Source organism: Aquila chrysaetos, chromosome 12 (assembly GCF_900496995.4).
Source record: "Aquila chrysaetos chrysaetos chromosome 12, bAquChr1.4, whole genome shotgun sequence".
Classification (NCBI taxonomy): domain Eukaryota; kingdom Metazoa; phylum Chordata; class Aves; order Accipitriformes; family Accipitridae; genus Aquila; species Aquila chrysaetos.
The window spans coordinates 33,600,544-33,613,324 of NC_044015.1; the positions used below are offsets into that span (position 1 = coordinate 33,600,544).

Here is a 12,781-nt window from a genome sequence, read left to right on the forward strand (position 1 = left end):
TTCTAAAAAGGTATTCTCTTGTCCTTTCTGAAACTGAAATGGATGGCAGAGCTTAAACGTCATACCAGACTATCCCACCTATTTATGGTACCATTGCTTCATTACTATTGAACAATAAAGATCAGACAACTAATCATTTCAATAATAATAATAATCATACTGTTCTATGAACAGAGATATTAAAGAAAAATCGTATTTGCTTTTTTAGCAAGGCAGTGTTGGTAGTAAGTAGGATGCAGCACGAGTGTTTTGCTAAAGTTACTTTCATCGTTTCAAATAATGGGGCTTCTGACTTAACCTGAGAAAGACTGTCCTGCCAATGACTGTCAAGAAATCATTGATATGCAGCCAAAACCACCCTCAGTTTCAATATGGTATACCTCCAAATGTTCCTATGTGCCAGCTCAAATTGTTCCTCTTCATCCTGCGCACAATCCGTCCACAGCAATCCTTTTTTGAATTCCCTTGGCCAAATCATAAGCATGCAGCTGTTTCAGTTTTTTTCCAACCCTTGCATTTTTTCCATGTGCTGTCCACCCCCACCAATCTCTACATTAGAGTCCAGCTGATCTTCCCTGAACACTATCCAATTTTTCAATTGTCAGTGCCAGAATGCAATGCAGTGGGCTTGACTTCCTTATACAACTTATTTGGAAGTAAAGCAGAAATGTCTCTTTTGGGTTTCAGCAGAGGAGAGAGATACCTCTTATTTCAGGTATGGCTCCATAAGAATCAAGGCAAAAACACCTGCATCTCTGTAATCCATAAAACAATTTCTGCTTGTAAAGCAGGTCAAAATTTGTTGAGCTTCTACTTGTTTATTCTATGTATACATGTGGTTAGTATAGCTGTCCCGAAATAGTTCCTCTTCTGGGCCTTTCTAACTGTTTTCAAATGTTTTTATTTCATCTTCTAAAAATGAAAGAGGAGAGCAAAAAAAGAGGAGTAGAAAAAAATGCAAGGCTCCTTAAGACGCTGAATTACAGCAATATAACCCCAACATCACAACAATTAACTGGCCGTGCTTTCTGCATATGCTGTCAACTTTTGTCATAACTATGTTTGACTAGACTGTCTTTTGCAGCTTGCCCAGAAATCATAAAATACAAGCTACTCTAAAAAAGAGACACAAAATGGTTTGCAGCATCCTCCTTGTTTCTAAGGGGGAGCCCCAAGCAGTTCTCATGGCTACAGCCCCAGCTGTAGAACAGTGAAAATACAGCCCCTGATGTGTAGGTCAGGGAGTCTCTTTTTTTCTGAAGGCAGCAAGTTGTTTCCTGTGAATATATTTAAATTCTCTTTATTTAAACTTTCTATAATCTTCTACTGTTTCTGCACCTTGAGTGATGCAATTTAGTGGCAACTCTGGATTTCTTTACCATGGCATTTATTTTTCTTTCTGTATTCTCATCTAAGACTAGCTGATGTGTCTGGATCATCAGACCATAGGAAAACATACAGAGCATCTAATCTTTATGGAGTACAACCATATACTCTCTCTCAACTCAATCCAGTACTCGCACACAACAGTATACCCTTTAACAAAGTTTTGTATGTTCAATATTCAGAACAGAGCCCACTGGAATTGGGGCACTAGTCCAGACAAAGGGACCAACCTGCCCAATGTTCTGGTCTGGAGCTGGGAAAAGAAGCTACCAAGTGTATGATAATTCAACTGAGGACATATGTTATCATTCGAGGTAGCAGTCCACATCCACTTGCTTTCAAGTATGTTTCTCCCAGGGAGACAATTTTACAGAAGACATCATGAACAGGAGACACTGCTGCCAAGGTAGAGGAATGCAAACACAGAGGTGCCCCATATTGTAAATAAGTCAACATTAAGCAGTGGCTTTGGTTCAAGTTTCCTGCCCCATCGCATTATTTCAAGTCTGTGATGACATGTATAAACATATCCCAAGACCATAAAGAGCAGAGACTATTCTTGGACATCTCTCACACTACTGTATCTTTCTTTCTTCTCAAGGGCTTGCAAACAGTCAATAAATTAATAGTTTCACAATTACCAGTTGAAATACTTTTCATGGGAAGATGATACTTTCAACTAAAAGAAAATTGCTGAGGAAAGCGCCTGCTTCCCTGAGAGGAAAGTTTCTTTGTCAGAAACCTAGGAACAGTATACCTCAGCTGTTTTGGTATAGTGTGCTTGGTTTTTCTGTTTTGCTGTATTTTTAGACACAGGCATTTTTGTTGATTTTAGCCAAAATTTCCAGCTCCAGGCAGTTACAGTGTTTACTGCTCCTCCCTGTGCCATGTTGACTTTTCTCGCTCTGCCAAAGTGCTTCTTAAACCTCCTCTGAATATATGGTCTTCCTTGTGTTTGATAGCTTTTTCCTCCTCTTTTTCCCATTGTTATTTAAGACTGCGCTTTTATTGCTCAACATATTCCAAGAAGCATTTAGGATAAACGCTCTGTCAAAGACACTTATGTACAGTTGAGCCATATTATATTCTATATGAATCATTGCGGATGTTTCACAAACAAGGTTAGATCAGCCAGATTTTCCAACTATATTAAACATAGCTTTTTCAGACATGGTCTACTAGCCCTGCGATTAATCCTCCATATTGAAACTCACCTCATATTTGGACCACGTCATGTCTGCCCACCAGGGACGGGAGCATGCTGCTAACACTTTCTCCTAATGAGGATAGCAATCCTGTGATAGAGCAATCTCGGCCAATTTTTATCTGCAGAATGCAGAGGAAAGGCTAACTTCGCAAAGCTAGATAGTCTTTCACCATCCCTCCCAGTTTTATTGTCTATGATATCTTTAGACAGAGACCTCATCTAAATGGCCAGGAAAAAGTCTAGGGGAGGAAGGAAGTCTGTTTCACCAACCGAGGACAATTTTGTGCCGTATTTTATCTTATACTAATGAAGATTGCCAAGAGCCTGGTAATCAATCCTTCTTGCCTGCTTTACTTGATCACATAGATGGAGAAGCTCAGGGAATATTGGATTGCTTTTTACCTACCCACCACACTCTCCAAGGTGCATCTGCTACCCTAAATATGGTCCATCAGGCAAAACTGAAATTCCAGCTGAAGAAGAGCAGCCTGACAGAGAGGCCTGAAAAATGAAGCTGGTGGCAGTCTTCTGCCCTGCAACGGAGAAGCAACTAAAACCCCGTGGAGAGAAAAAGACAAAACAGGTATGGGGGAAAATGAGCTGAACGAGAGGTTTCTTAAAAACAGAAAGAAACTGTGGCACTTCTGATCCGGTGTAGTGAAGCAGCTGTGATATGAATAATGTCCCCAGGTGAAAAAAAAACCCCAGCTACTGAGGCTCCATATGTTTCCAAACTCACGCAATGGATACTTTACAATGCACTTTTTGTCTGGAACTTGAGTGGGAAAGAGAGGTTCCTCACCCCCTCACCTACCTCCTATACTAATGCAATAATCTTGCTTAGTGACAGAAAAAGGGAGAGAAAAAAGAAAAGGAGAGAAAGTGATTAATAATCTGTGGGCAACTGCTTACTTTCCAATCGGTTGTCCAGGAGGTGTGTGCTCCACTTCAAATCCTGCTTGTCTCAGTACATCAATCACAGTGTTGTTACCCAGGAAGTGACCTAAAATACAGGTAGAAAATAGCACTGTCAATCAAACTGCTCCTCTCACTCACTTGAGTTTCTCCTGTTGGAACAACAGCTTTGGGAGGCAAGGTACCAAAAGCTAGACCAGCTCCAAAAGCAAGAAAGACATGTTATGCAATTTGTTGTAATTCAGACTCGGCTATTCACCACTACAGCCTTTGGCTATGGCCAGAGGAAGAGACAGCATACAGCCCGATATGGTCTTCTTCCATCTTATTTAACCCTCCCACCCCTCACACTGTCTAGGGACTGGGTGGATAAAAGAAAACCTAGATGAATTGCTAGTCTCATCTTCCACTGTGGCCATTTTTAGTATGTACATGGACTAAATGAACTTCTAACGTGGATATCAGAATGACCCTGCAGTGGCAAAAAGAGCATTACTAGGGCTTTGGCTCATGAATTATAACAACTTACAACCCCAGATGTCCACCCTGCCCATCATCGTTCATGGACATCTGGTTACGAAGAAGCTCTGAAGCTGCTGTACTGCACGCTCAGCGCTTATCTACCTAAAGCGGCAGTGATTCAGGAATTGCTTCATCAACTGCTCAGCCACCTGCACAACAGGCATGGGAGGAGCTGGGATGGTAACCTTATCTCTCCCAAAACGTGGAGATTTAGTCCTGTGAATCAGGGCTCTTCGCTAGAAGTGTAAAGGTCGCATTCCTATTCACAGAAGTAACAAAGAGCCCAGTAAGTATTGCAGCATGTACAGGCCTTGAAAGAGTTTACTTAAGGGAGTCCTATATACTTGAGGTCTGAACCAAATCCCACTGGAGTCAATGGAGGCCCTCAAAGGGCTTTGGGTACAGACTCAATAAGGCAGTGTAATCCCTCCAAAGCTTTCAACTTATTGTCAGAGTCCCACATTGTTTTCAGGATGGGTTAGACGTATAAAGTAAGGAGGCAAGAAGTCCACTAACAGGTTTATTAAAATCTGCGTAGCCCAGTAACCTGTCTCCAACTGTAGCCCGTGGTGAATGTTAAAGGTGTATAAATATATACATGAATGACGCTGAGAAAGGACAGAACAATCCTCCTCCATTACGTCCATTAGCTTCCAGCTCTGCACGGCTGGGTGACCCCCATTTACACCCAGGTCATTGCATCTCACTGCCAGCTCTGAATAGACCAATTCACCATGAATGCGCTCAAGCCTCTGCCTCCATGTACTTTTTGCCCCGTGACATCTTGCAGCAGGGAGTTCCACCACGTGCTGCGTGTAAAAACACACTCCTTTGGTTTGCTGTTGCTTGGAGAGTGTGTGCTTGCCTTAAGCACAGTGTAAGTGTTTGCAGGAGATGTTTGTAACTGCCCGACTCTGCAGCAGAGCCAAATGCTTTGCTTCAAAAAAACCAAGGCAGGCAGGACATGCCTGAGTTTCTCTCCACGCATGCCACTGTGTAAAGAGCTGGCGTAACCATCACCAGAGTCACCCCTAGGACACTTCACCCATGCTGCACAAAGTCGCTATGAATTTGAGAGTAATTCACTCCCTAGCATTCACTAAGCCTGCATCTCTCTGCTCACACTGCCAACGAGGGCGCTAATTTGCATCAGTTGTGGGAATGATGCAGTCGTATGGCTTTTAGCGCAACTTGCAAGCACTAGTAAGAGCTTTTAGCCAAAAGACATTTCTTTAAATGATTAAACGTACATTTGCAGAGCCCTAGTGTGTTCCAGGATTCCTCCACTTCCTTTTAAGAAAATTCAAACTTGATTTTCCCCTGACTAACTTACTTATAACAAAAGCCAAAGGAGCAGAAAGCAGTCCCAAAAATGTGTTACACACCCTCAGAGATTCAAGAAATGAGACATTTGTGAGTGATTAACTGGATTTGATCATATCCTGGTTTTTTATGCAGTGGCCAAGGCAAACAAAGGTCCCCATTCTGTCACTGGCAAAGTGACACTGAGGAACCAAAGTCAAAGGTGTCAAAATCAGAGATGTTTCTGAGTCCACGGTACAAACCTCTACTTTCCCTGAACCGGAGTCTTAAATGCCAAGAGATTTCTTAACGTAAACAATCGTCCTGAATCCAGCAAATCTTTGACATCATGGCAGTACAAAAGAACCCAATTTTAACTGCTTTAAACCCAGGGAAAAAAGGAACTATGCAACAGCTCTGATTCCTCATCCACAAAATCGTAGGACCATCAACAACGTCAATGAGTCCCTTCAGGTGACGGATGAAGACCAAAAGGCGATACCTCCTGGACTTCCCATTCCTGCTCTCTGTATGGAAATTATGATGAAAGCTGCTAGCTCGTTGGACTGGTGATCTGCTGTGCAGGATGGCAGAAAAACGTAAGCGTGGTGAGATGTGTGTTTCCACAGGGTAAGTCACCCCGAGCCGTACAGTCCTCTGCCACAGCCCTTTCTCTTGGGAGCTGTCCTCCAGCCTTCTGGGAGTTTGTGTCAGATTTGGGCTGCAATTACGGGGAACAGAGAAGGTTCCTGCTAAGGTAAAACCCGCCCACGTGGGGAATGAATGTCCCCAGGAGCTCTTCTGAGATCAGGGACTGAATTTCTGTACCACAAAACTCCTTACCCTCTGCTCCAAGCTCGAGGCTTATTCCTTTAATTTTACCTTTCCTAACGTGAAGGAATACCAGCTTCCATTAAAGAAACCCCACCAAACTCCAAATCCCTGAATAAATGAAAATCTTCATTACAAACTTCAATGTGAACATAGTTATTTCATTTTAAGCCTACAATTCAACACATACTAAAATATTTTCAATGCCCCAGTTCAACCAAGAGGAAGTAAATAAATACATAAAAATAAAATCAAACCCCAAACCCAACTTCAAGCTGACCCTCAAATATCCTCCATTCCACATACATCAACAGAGGCTGAAGCTTTAACAACCGCTAGGTAATGGCATGAACAGGTCTTTGCAAAGCTTTACCTTTCGACTCCGCTTAAAATTTTCCTGTTTGCATTATCCAATGTACATCTGGGTAAATCACCACCCATCTCACCATCAGCTTGCCCTGTTAATACATCCTTTCCACCTGATTATAAGATTTCTATACAGACCAGCTCTGACTTCTACTTGTCTTCTCTGCTCAGTCAGAATTCACATATTGCGACTGGTTTTGTATCCGTTTATTTTACATCACAGTAACGCTGTTGTGGCCAACTCATTATCTCATTATGCACACTACAAGCGACTTGAAGTCATGCTCTACCTTGGTGATGGAAAAACTGAAAATATGCATGCTCAGACCAGCAGCCTCCCCACCCGACACAGACGTCTTCCCAACAGTGATCCATGGTATCCCATGGCAAGGAGCTCCTCAGGATCAGAGATATGTGGAAGAGGAAGGTTTGAGGAAAGAGGTGGCACTTGAGAGGTCCAGTGCAGGTGGGTAAAGTGAAACATGAAAACACGCTCGTGTCACTGCTGTACTTCCAGAGTTAAAGAATTCCTGGAAGAAATGTCTTGGCTTGCCTCCTGCTGCTAAGTCCATCATAATTATCCTTCCCAGTTTTAAAATCCAGGAAAATTTTCTATATGAGAAATTTCCTACATAAAATTACTCTTCTTGGTCACATACAACTTGAGATAAGCATTCACTTGTTAGATATTGACAACAATATAATACTTTTGACAGCTTATGGCATGTAATGAAAACCAATTTAACCTGTATATTAGAGACAATTAAGCTCAGCATCAGTGAAAAACATCAAATCCCTGCCTCTGGCTGCCCATACATGCAAACAGAATATGTAATAATTGCCAGATTTTTTATAACATCAGTGGATTTAATTTTTATTTATAGATATTAAAAAAAATGAACTTTATATACATGTGTGTGTGTGTGTGTATGCTTCTGCTAAAAACTTTTAAAAATTTCTCTGGCTGGCCGGGAAATTTTCATTAAAAAAAAAAAAAAGTAGAACAATTGAAAAGTTAGTGCATCTAGTGACGTATCAGACAGATTAGAGAGACAGGGGAAGGCTCTTACTTCTCCATCACTATTCCCTCTTCAGTCTAAACCTGAATAAACTACTCCTGCAGTATTAACCAAATTTACCTTGACAGCTGATGAAAACTGGATCCAAGAGGTCAGAACACCAACTGCCTCAGGAAATCCATGCAAGTATGGGAAGAGGAGAGAAAGCAGACAAAAGATTTTCTAGATGGGGACTTAAAGTGAAAGTCTGTACTTGGGCATGGAGATGCAGTACAGCCTCTCCTAACAGCTGAAGATTAAAAAAAAAAAAAAAAAAAAAAAAAAAAAAAAAAAGAGTGTGGATGCAGTCCTTCCACCCTCTAGGGATAAGGAGATACTCATGGGATTTGGTTGAGGACAAGACTCAGTGCTAAATACAGAGTCATTTCGTAGTTTGAACACAAATGCAGTAGAGTGGCTAGCGTGGCTCACTGCACTTGGGTGGTGTTTCTTCATTAAATTTGATGAGGCCTTCATTTTCCTTTCACTCATGTCTTGTTTTTTCGAGACAGGATCTGGAGACACTGGAGGAACACGTTATACAGCATGGTTGCTAATATTAATCAAACACTTTCCATCTCTGGTTTGCTTTTTTATTTTTAATTAAGAACTGTGCTTTGGACTACACAAAGCAGATGCACGTAATGCATTTCCTTATCTCCACAAGGTTTCATTTTTCACTAGAAGAAAGAAAAAATAAACCACTTCTTTGGTTTTTTACTAAAAGGTGACAAATACATGGTTTCCTTAAAGCATGCGCATGCACACTGCTGAAAAAAATGCATTTTCTTCCTTTCTTAGTGGAATATCCTGAGGTGGAGAGAAATACACTTCTCAGCCAACTCTAACAGTAACAGCCACGTATTTTCTAATTGACTACAGAAACTAAAGCTCTCCTTTACCATTTCAGACATTCTGGTGACCCCCATCAATAGCATACCTAAGCATAAGGTTGCATCCCTCAAAAGTTAAATGAACTTGGGTGTTCCTACACAGAAAAATATAACCTTGTTTTGATGACAGAAGCAGAAAAAAATGTTTTTTAAGGAAATGTTATGTACTTTATCTAGGTCTAGAGATCTACTACAAATTACTTCGTCTCTTCGTTTCACAATTCTTTGTTCCACGGCTTAGAAGGATAAAGGGGTACAAAGGAGCAGGAGATAATTCCCTCACAAAGGACCTCCATTGCAAGAGCCTTTGAAGTTGTGCTAAAAAAGCCTTGCTAGCCCATTAGCTGACACACAGCAGAAACCTGAACTGTTTCCATGCACACTACAAGCAGAGCTATTTTCTGCACAATTAGTCATAAAAAGGGCCAATGTAAACTGTGTCGGGAGGTCTCAATTCTTTACATTCTCCACACAGTGAATCAGACTTTATGTATAACGTTTTGTTGCCATTTAGACCTCGGGCTGCTTTGCAATCAGGAGGCGGCAGTCTCTATTCCTCCTTCTCTCTCGATGTTGATTTTCAAGCCTCTTGGCACCACCAGAGTTTTTATGGTAGTTAGGCTTCACAAGAATTAGGGTAGGCAAAAATGCAAATGCCGAAAGCTGCACACTCACAGCTGGGGCAAATACTTGCTGGTTCCTTTTCTTGCTGCCTCTGAAAGTGTGCCTCCAATTCTCTTATCCTGACAAGGGTCAAACTGAGTTATTTTGGAAACTGAATGATGAATGTGTGAAGAAGAGGCTGTAGTGAGGAGCTACAGCAAACAGTTCAGGCAATGAATTTTATCTGAATTTGCTAATTTCTCCATTATAACATTTCACTCTAACCCAATGGTATCTGGGTAACAGCATAAATTTACTGGGAGGAACCACATGACATCCCACATTACTGTTTCCTGCCATGGCCCAGGTGTCCCAGACCCATGATGGGGAAACAGTTTTGTGGATAAACTCTCCAAATTTTTAATTCCCTTCCAATCCTCCTCCAGCATCATAGCTGCTTCTATCCCTGCATCCAGCCATTCTTTGCTAATGAATATCACCCTTTAAAAATTGGAGGCCCTTTCACCCTTTCTCATGACAACTCATTTAGACCGCCATCACTGCTAGAGGATAGCTCCTCTTTATTTCTACACCATTTACTTTCCTGAGATCCCACTCTAGTGGTAGTGATTGCCTTCAATCAGTATCTCGAGTGCACTTTGACAAGGAGCAAACGTTGGATTTGCATACAGATCTTACACCTGGATCCAACTTGCAAAAGCATCTAAAAGTTTCCTCCAGCCTGAGCACCCTTCTGATGTGAAGTATCTTACCAGAGTATAAAGAATGACACCAAGTAACGGAGTAGGTGGGTGATATGCAGCATCTAGTAATGAGTATGACGTTAGGACTGCCTGAAAATTTTGATTTTAGATTTTACTGATAACATGAACAAAATTAATGCTTGTGGCGATCCAGGAGGGGAATTTTCTGGGAGCGGCTGGAAGGACCCCCAGTGTCCCCGCACCTCCCCAGTCAGTATAAAACAACAGGAGCCATACTCCATGCTAGAGGATGAGACGTGTACCGTATGTATCATCAGCATCCCAAATGCATCCTTACCCACACCTCAGACAGACCAGATATAGCAAAAGCTTCCTAGAGGCTGGTATTCAGGTTCAAACAAGAGCTGCATGTTGGCTTTCCAAAGAGAAAGTGACTTTCAAAGATACAGCACAGAACTAAGAGTGCCCTGAGGCAACTCCTGGGTAGTAACAGCACCCAAATACTTTATATATGAATATACCTACACCTTTCAGAAAAGTCTGTCACCCCAGGTTGCTGGCTTTTGCTCTGCTGCAGGACACAGTTTTGCACTTGGAAATTTCAGCATCATGCAAAGAGCTGGGGAGGAGAACTGGAGGAGCAGGGAACGAGCTTTCTTCCTCCCCTGTTTGGCAGGAGTATCCAAGCTCAAAGCATGCCTTAAAAAATACTTCGTACAAGCCACGTGCAATGGTCTTGTAAAGCAGGCTTACATCACAGCCTCCTTACATCATGCCACCCCTTCTCCAAGGCAGATGGAGAAATCATTTTCCCTCTCTTGTTTGATGTTGTTATTCTCCGCAGTTGTGAGGAACTGACTCATAGCCACTTTCGGACAGTCACGGGAAGCAAAGCCATAAAACATAAAAGGCCAAAGCGTGCAGCACTTTGAATATCCAGCAATCCTCCCATGGCTCTCCTTCATTCCTTCCTTGAATGTAATCACCCCTCTCCCCTCTCACCCATGAGCACTTACAGAATATGCTCTGGAGAAAGGCCACGCCATAGCCGGGGGGAGAATGGAGCGATGAGGGGCCAAAAGTTGAGGGGGTTATTCTAGATTGACACCCAGCTAATGGAGCACAGATTTGTGTTTCCCTGGGGTGTCTTTGAGATCTGCAGTGCAATACTATACTCAGAGCATCTCAGTCTGAAGGACAGACAGACTCCCACAGACGCCGCCTTTTTCCTTGCTGCCCCTCAATATAATAAACTCCCCTCATGCTTCTCCCCTTCTGCTCTTCCTCTCTGCTTAGCCCCTCTAAGCATCCCTCCTGTTGAGGGCACGGAGCTATTCTGGAGGCACCCAAATGTCACGCACTGGAAATTCTTCTCTGGAAGTGGCCTGAAGTGCAGTGCACAGAGCCCTCAACAGGCTCAGCATGAGATGGGACTGAGCTTACCAGTTTGGGTCTGGTGCCATCCTGGCATAACTCTCCACTTTCAGACCCAATACAGTGCCATCAGGTGGGCTCAGCCACTCAGTTCTGTGCTATCTTTGAAGTCTTTGCACACCTTCGCTAGCAGACTTGCCCTAAATATATGTGGAAAACAGTAAAATGATTTTTTTTTTTTTTTTTTTTTTTTACAAAAAGCTTAATTTTCTTCAAGTCTAAACCAGCTGTTTCAATTAGGTTAAGAAAACCAACACAAGCGAAAACTCAAGTGACATCACTTCCCAAGCATCTCCTCTGGCCTCTGTGTCAGACCACAGCAACAACTGAGCTGTGTCAGACCAACACAACACCAGGGTTCATAGCTGCTTCAGTCATTTCAAAATGAAGTGACTAGTCTAAGCTGGTCAGTCTCACTGGAGAGGATGGGCACCTCCACAGAGCAATTCATTCCAATATCTCAAATACAAGGTTTGGGAAGAACATAAGTCCTCTGTGCAATTCTCTCTCCGTTGACCATGTGAGTTTAAATAGCTCCTTTAGCCTCAGCATCTATCAGACATGGCATGATGGCCCACCAAGCTACCCTACTACTGCCCAGCAGCTCCTGAACACTGCACAGAGCCCATCTTTCCTCCCCATCCTTCCCCTCTCCTGCCCTGTCCCCCACCTTTCTTGCCCTGCCAGAATTTGCAAAGGAGGGGGAGTTGTGCTGGACAATGTACTTCGGTTGGTTATGGGGCCTTTTGGGCTATTTCATGTTCTAGCTTTACTTACATGGCATTAGAGGAGTTTTCTACAGAGAGAAGATCCAACAGACCAATGACCCTTTCAGTATGTATTCTTAAAGAAATAACTCACTGGATATCAAGGATCCAAGTTTAAAGGGTGGAGGGAAGTGGATGAGTAGCTCACAATATCCTATTACCTCAGGCCACTATGTTTGAGACACAATGAATTCAATCCCTTCCTGACTATGCTAAGGAAAAGGTCCCTTGGGGGTAAACAAAAAAGCCTACAGATTTGAAGTGTTTATTTTCTAAAATGTATTTGTTGTGTTTGCTGGTATAAGCTGGAACAACTTACCAGGACAAGAAATCTGTAGGAGGAAAATGACGTGGGTAGGGCTGAAGTAAAGGTTTGCCTGTTATTTTGTCCTTAGGTTTTACTGTGAGTGAAGACAGGGCTTGCTCAGTCTGAGATATTGCATGGAGGACGGTTATTGGCGTTTTTCCCTATAGCAGAATGCCATAACTACATGGGATTTTCTTTTTTTTTAATTTTTTTTTTTTTTTTTTTAAGGTGCATGTTCCTCACTGAATCAGGTTGTTGGGAACACACCTTTCTACACAAAGATGTGATGTAAGGTGTGACTGGAGATGTGTGCCAGCCATGGAGCTGTGTGGCAGGGAACATGTCTCTGCATCCCTCATGATTCTCTCCAATGGACAGGGCCAATATACAAAATCTTGGGAACTTCACCAATCCCCAGCACTGCAGCAGGAGACAAGGAAATGAGTCTGAGGAAAATCTAGAGAA

The 12,781-nt window shown here is 42.4% G+C and overlaps 1 protein-coding gene across 1 annotated transcript in view; it reads right to left on the reverse strand.

Annotated features, from left to right (window-relative positions):
• The window catches only part of TRABD2B (TraB domain containing 2B), a 299,405-nt gene that overhangs the window by 46,442 nt on the left and 240,182 nt on the right, over positions 1-12,781 (reverse strand). Inside the window, exon 5 of the mRNA XM_030033800.1 lies at positions 3,506-3,596. Coding sequence (XP_029889660.1) covers positions 3,506-3,596 — 91 coding nt within the window. The remainder of the gene's footprint in view (positions 1-3,505; positions 3,597-12,781) is intronic.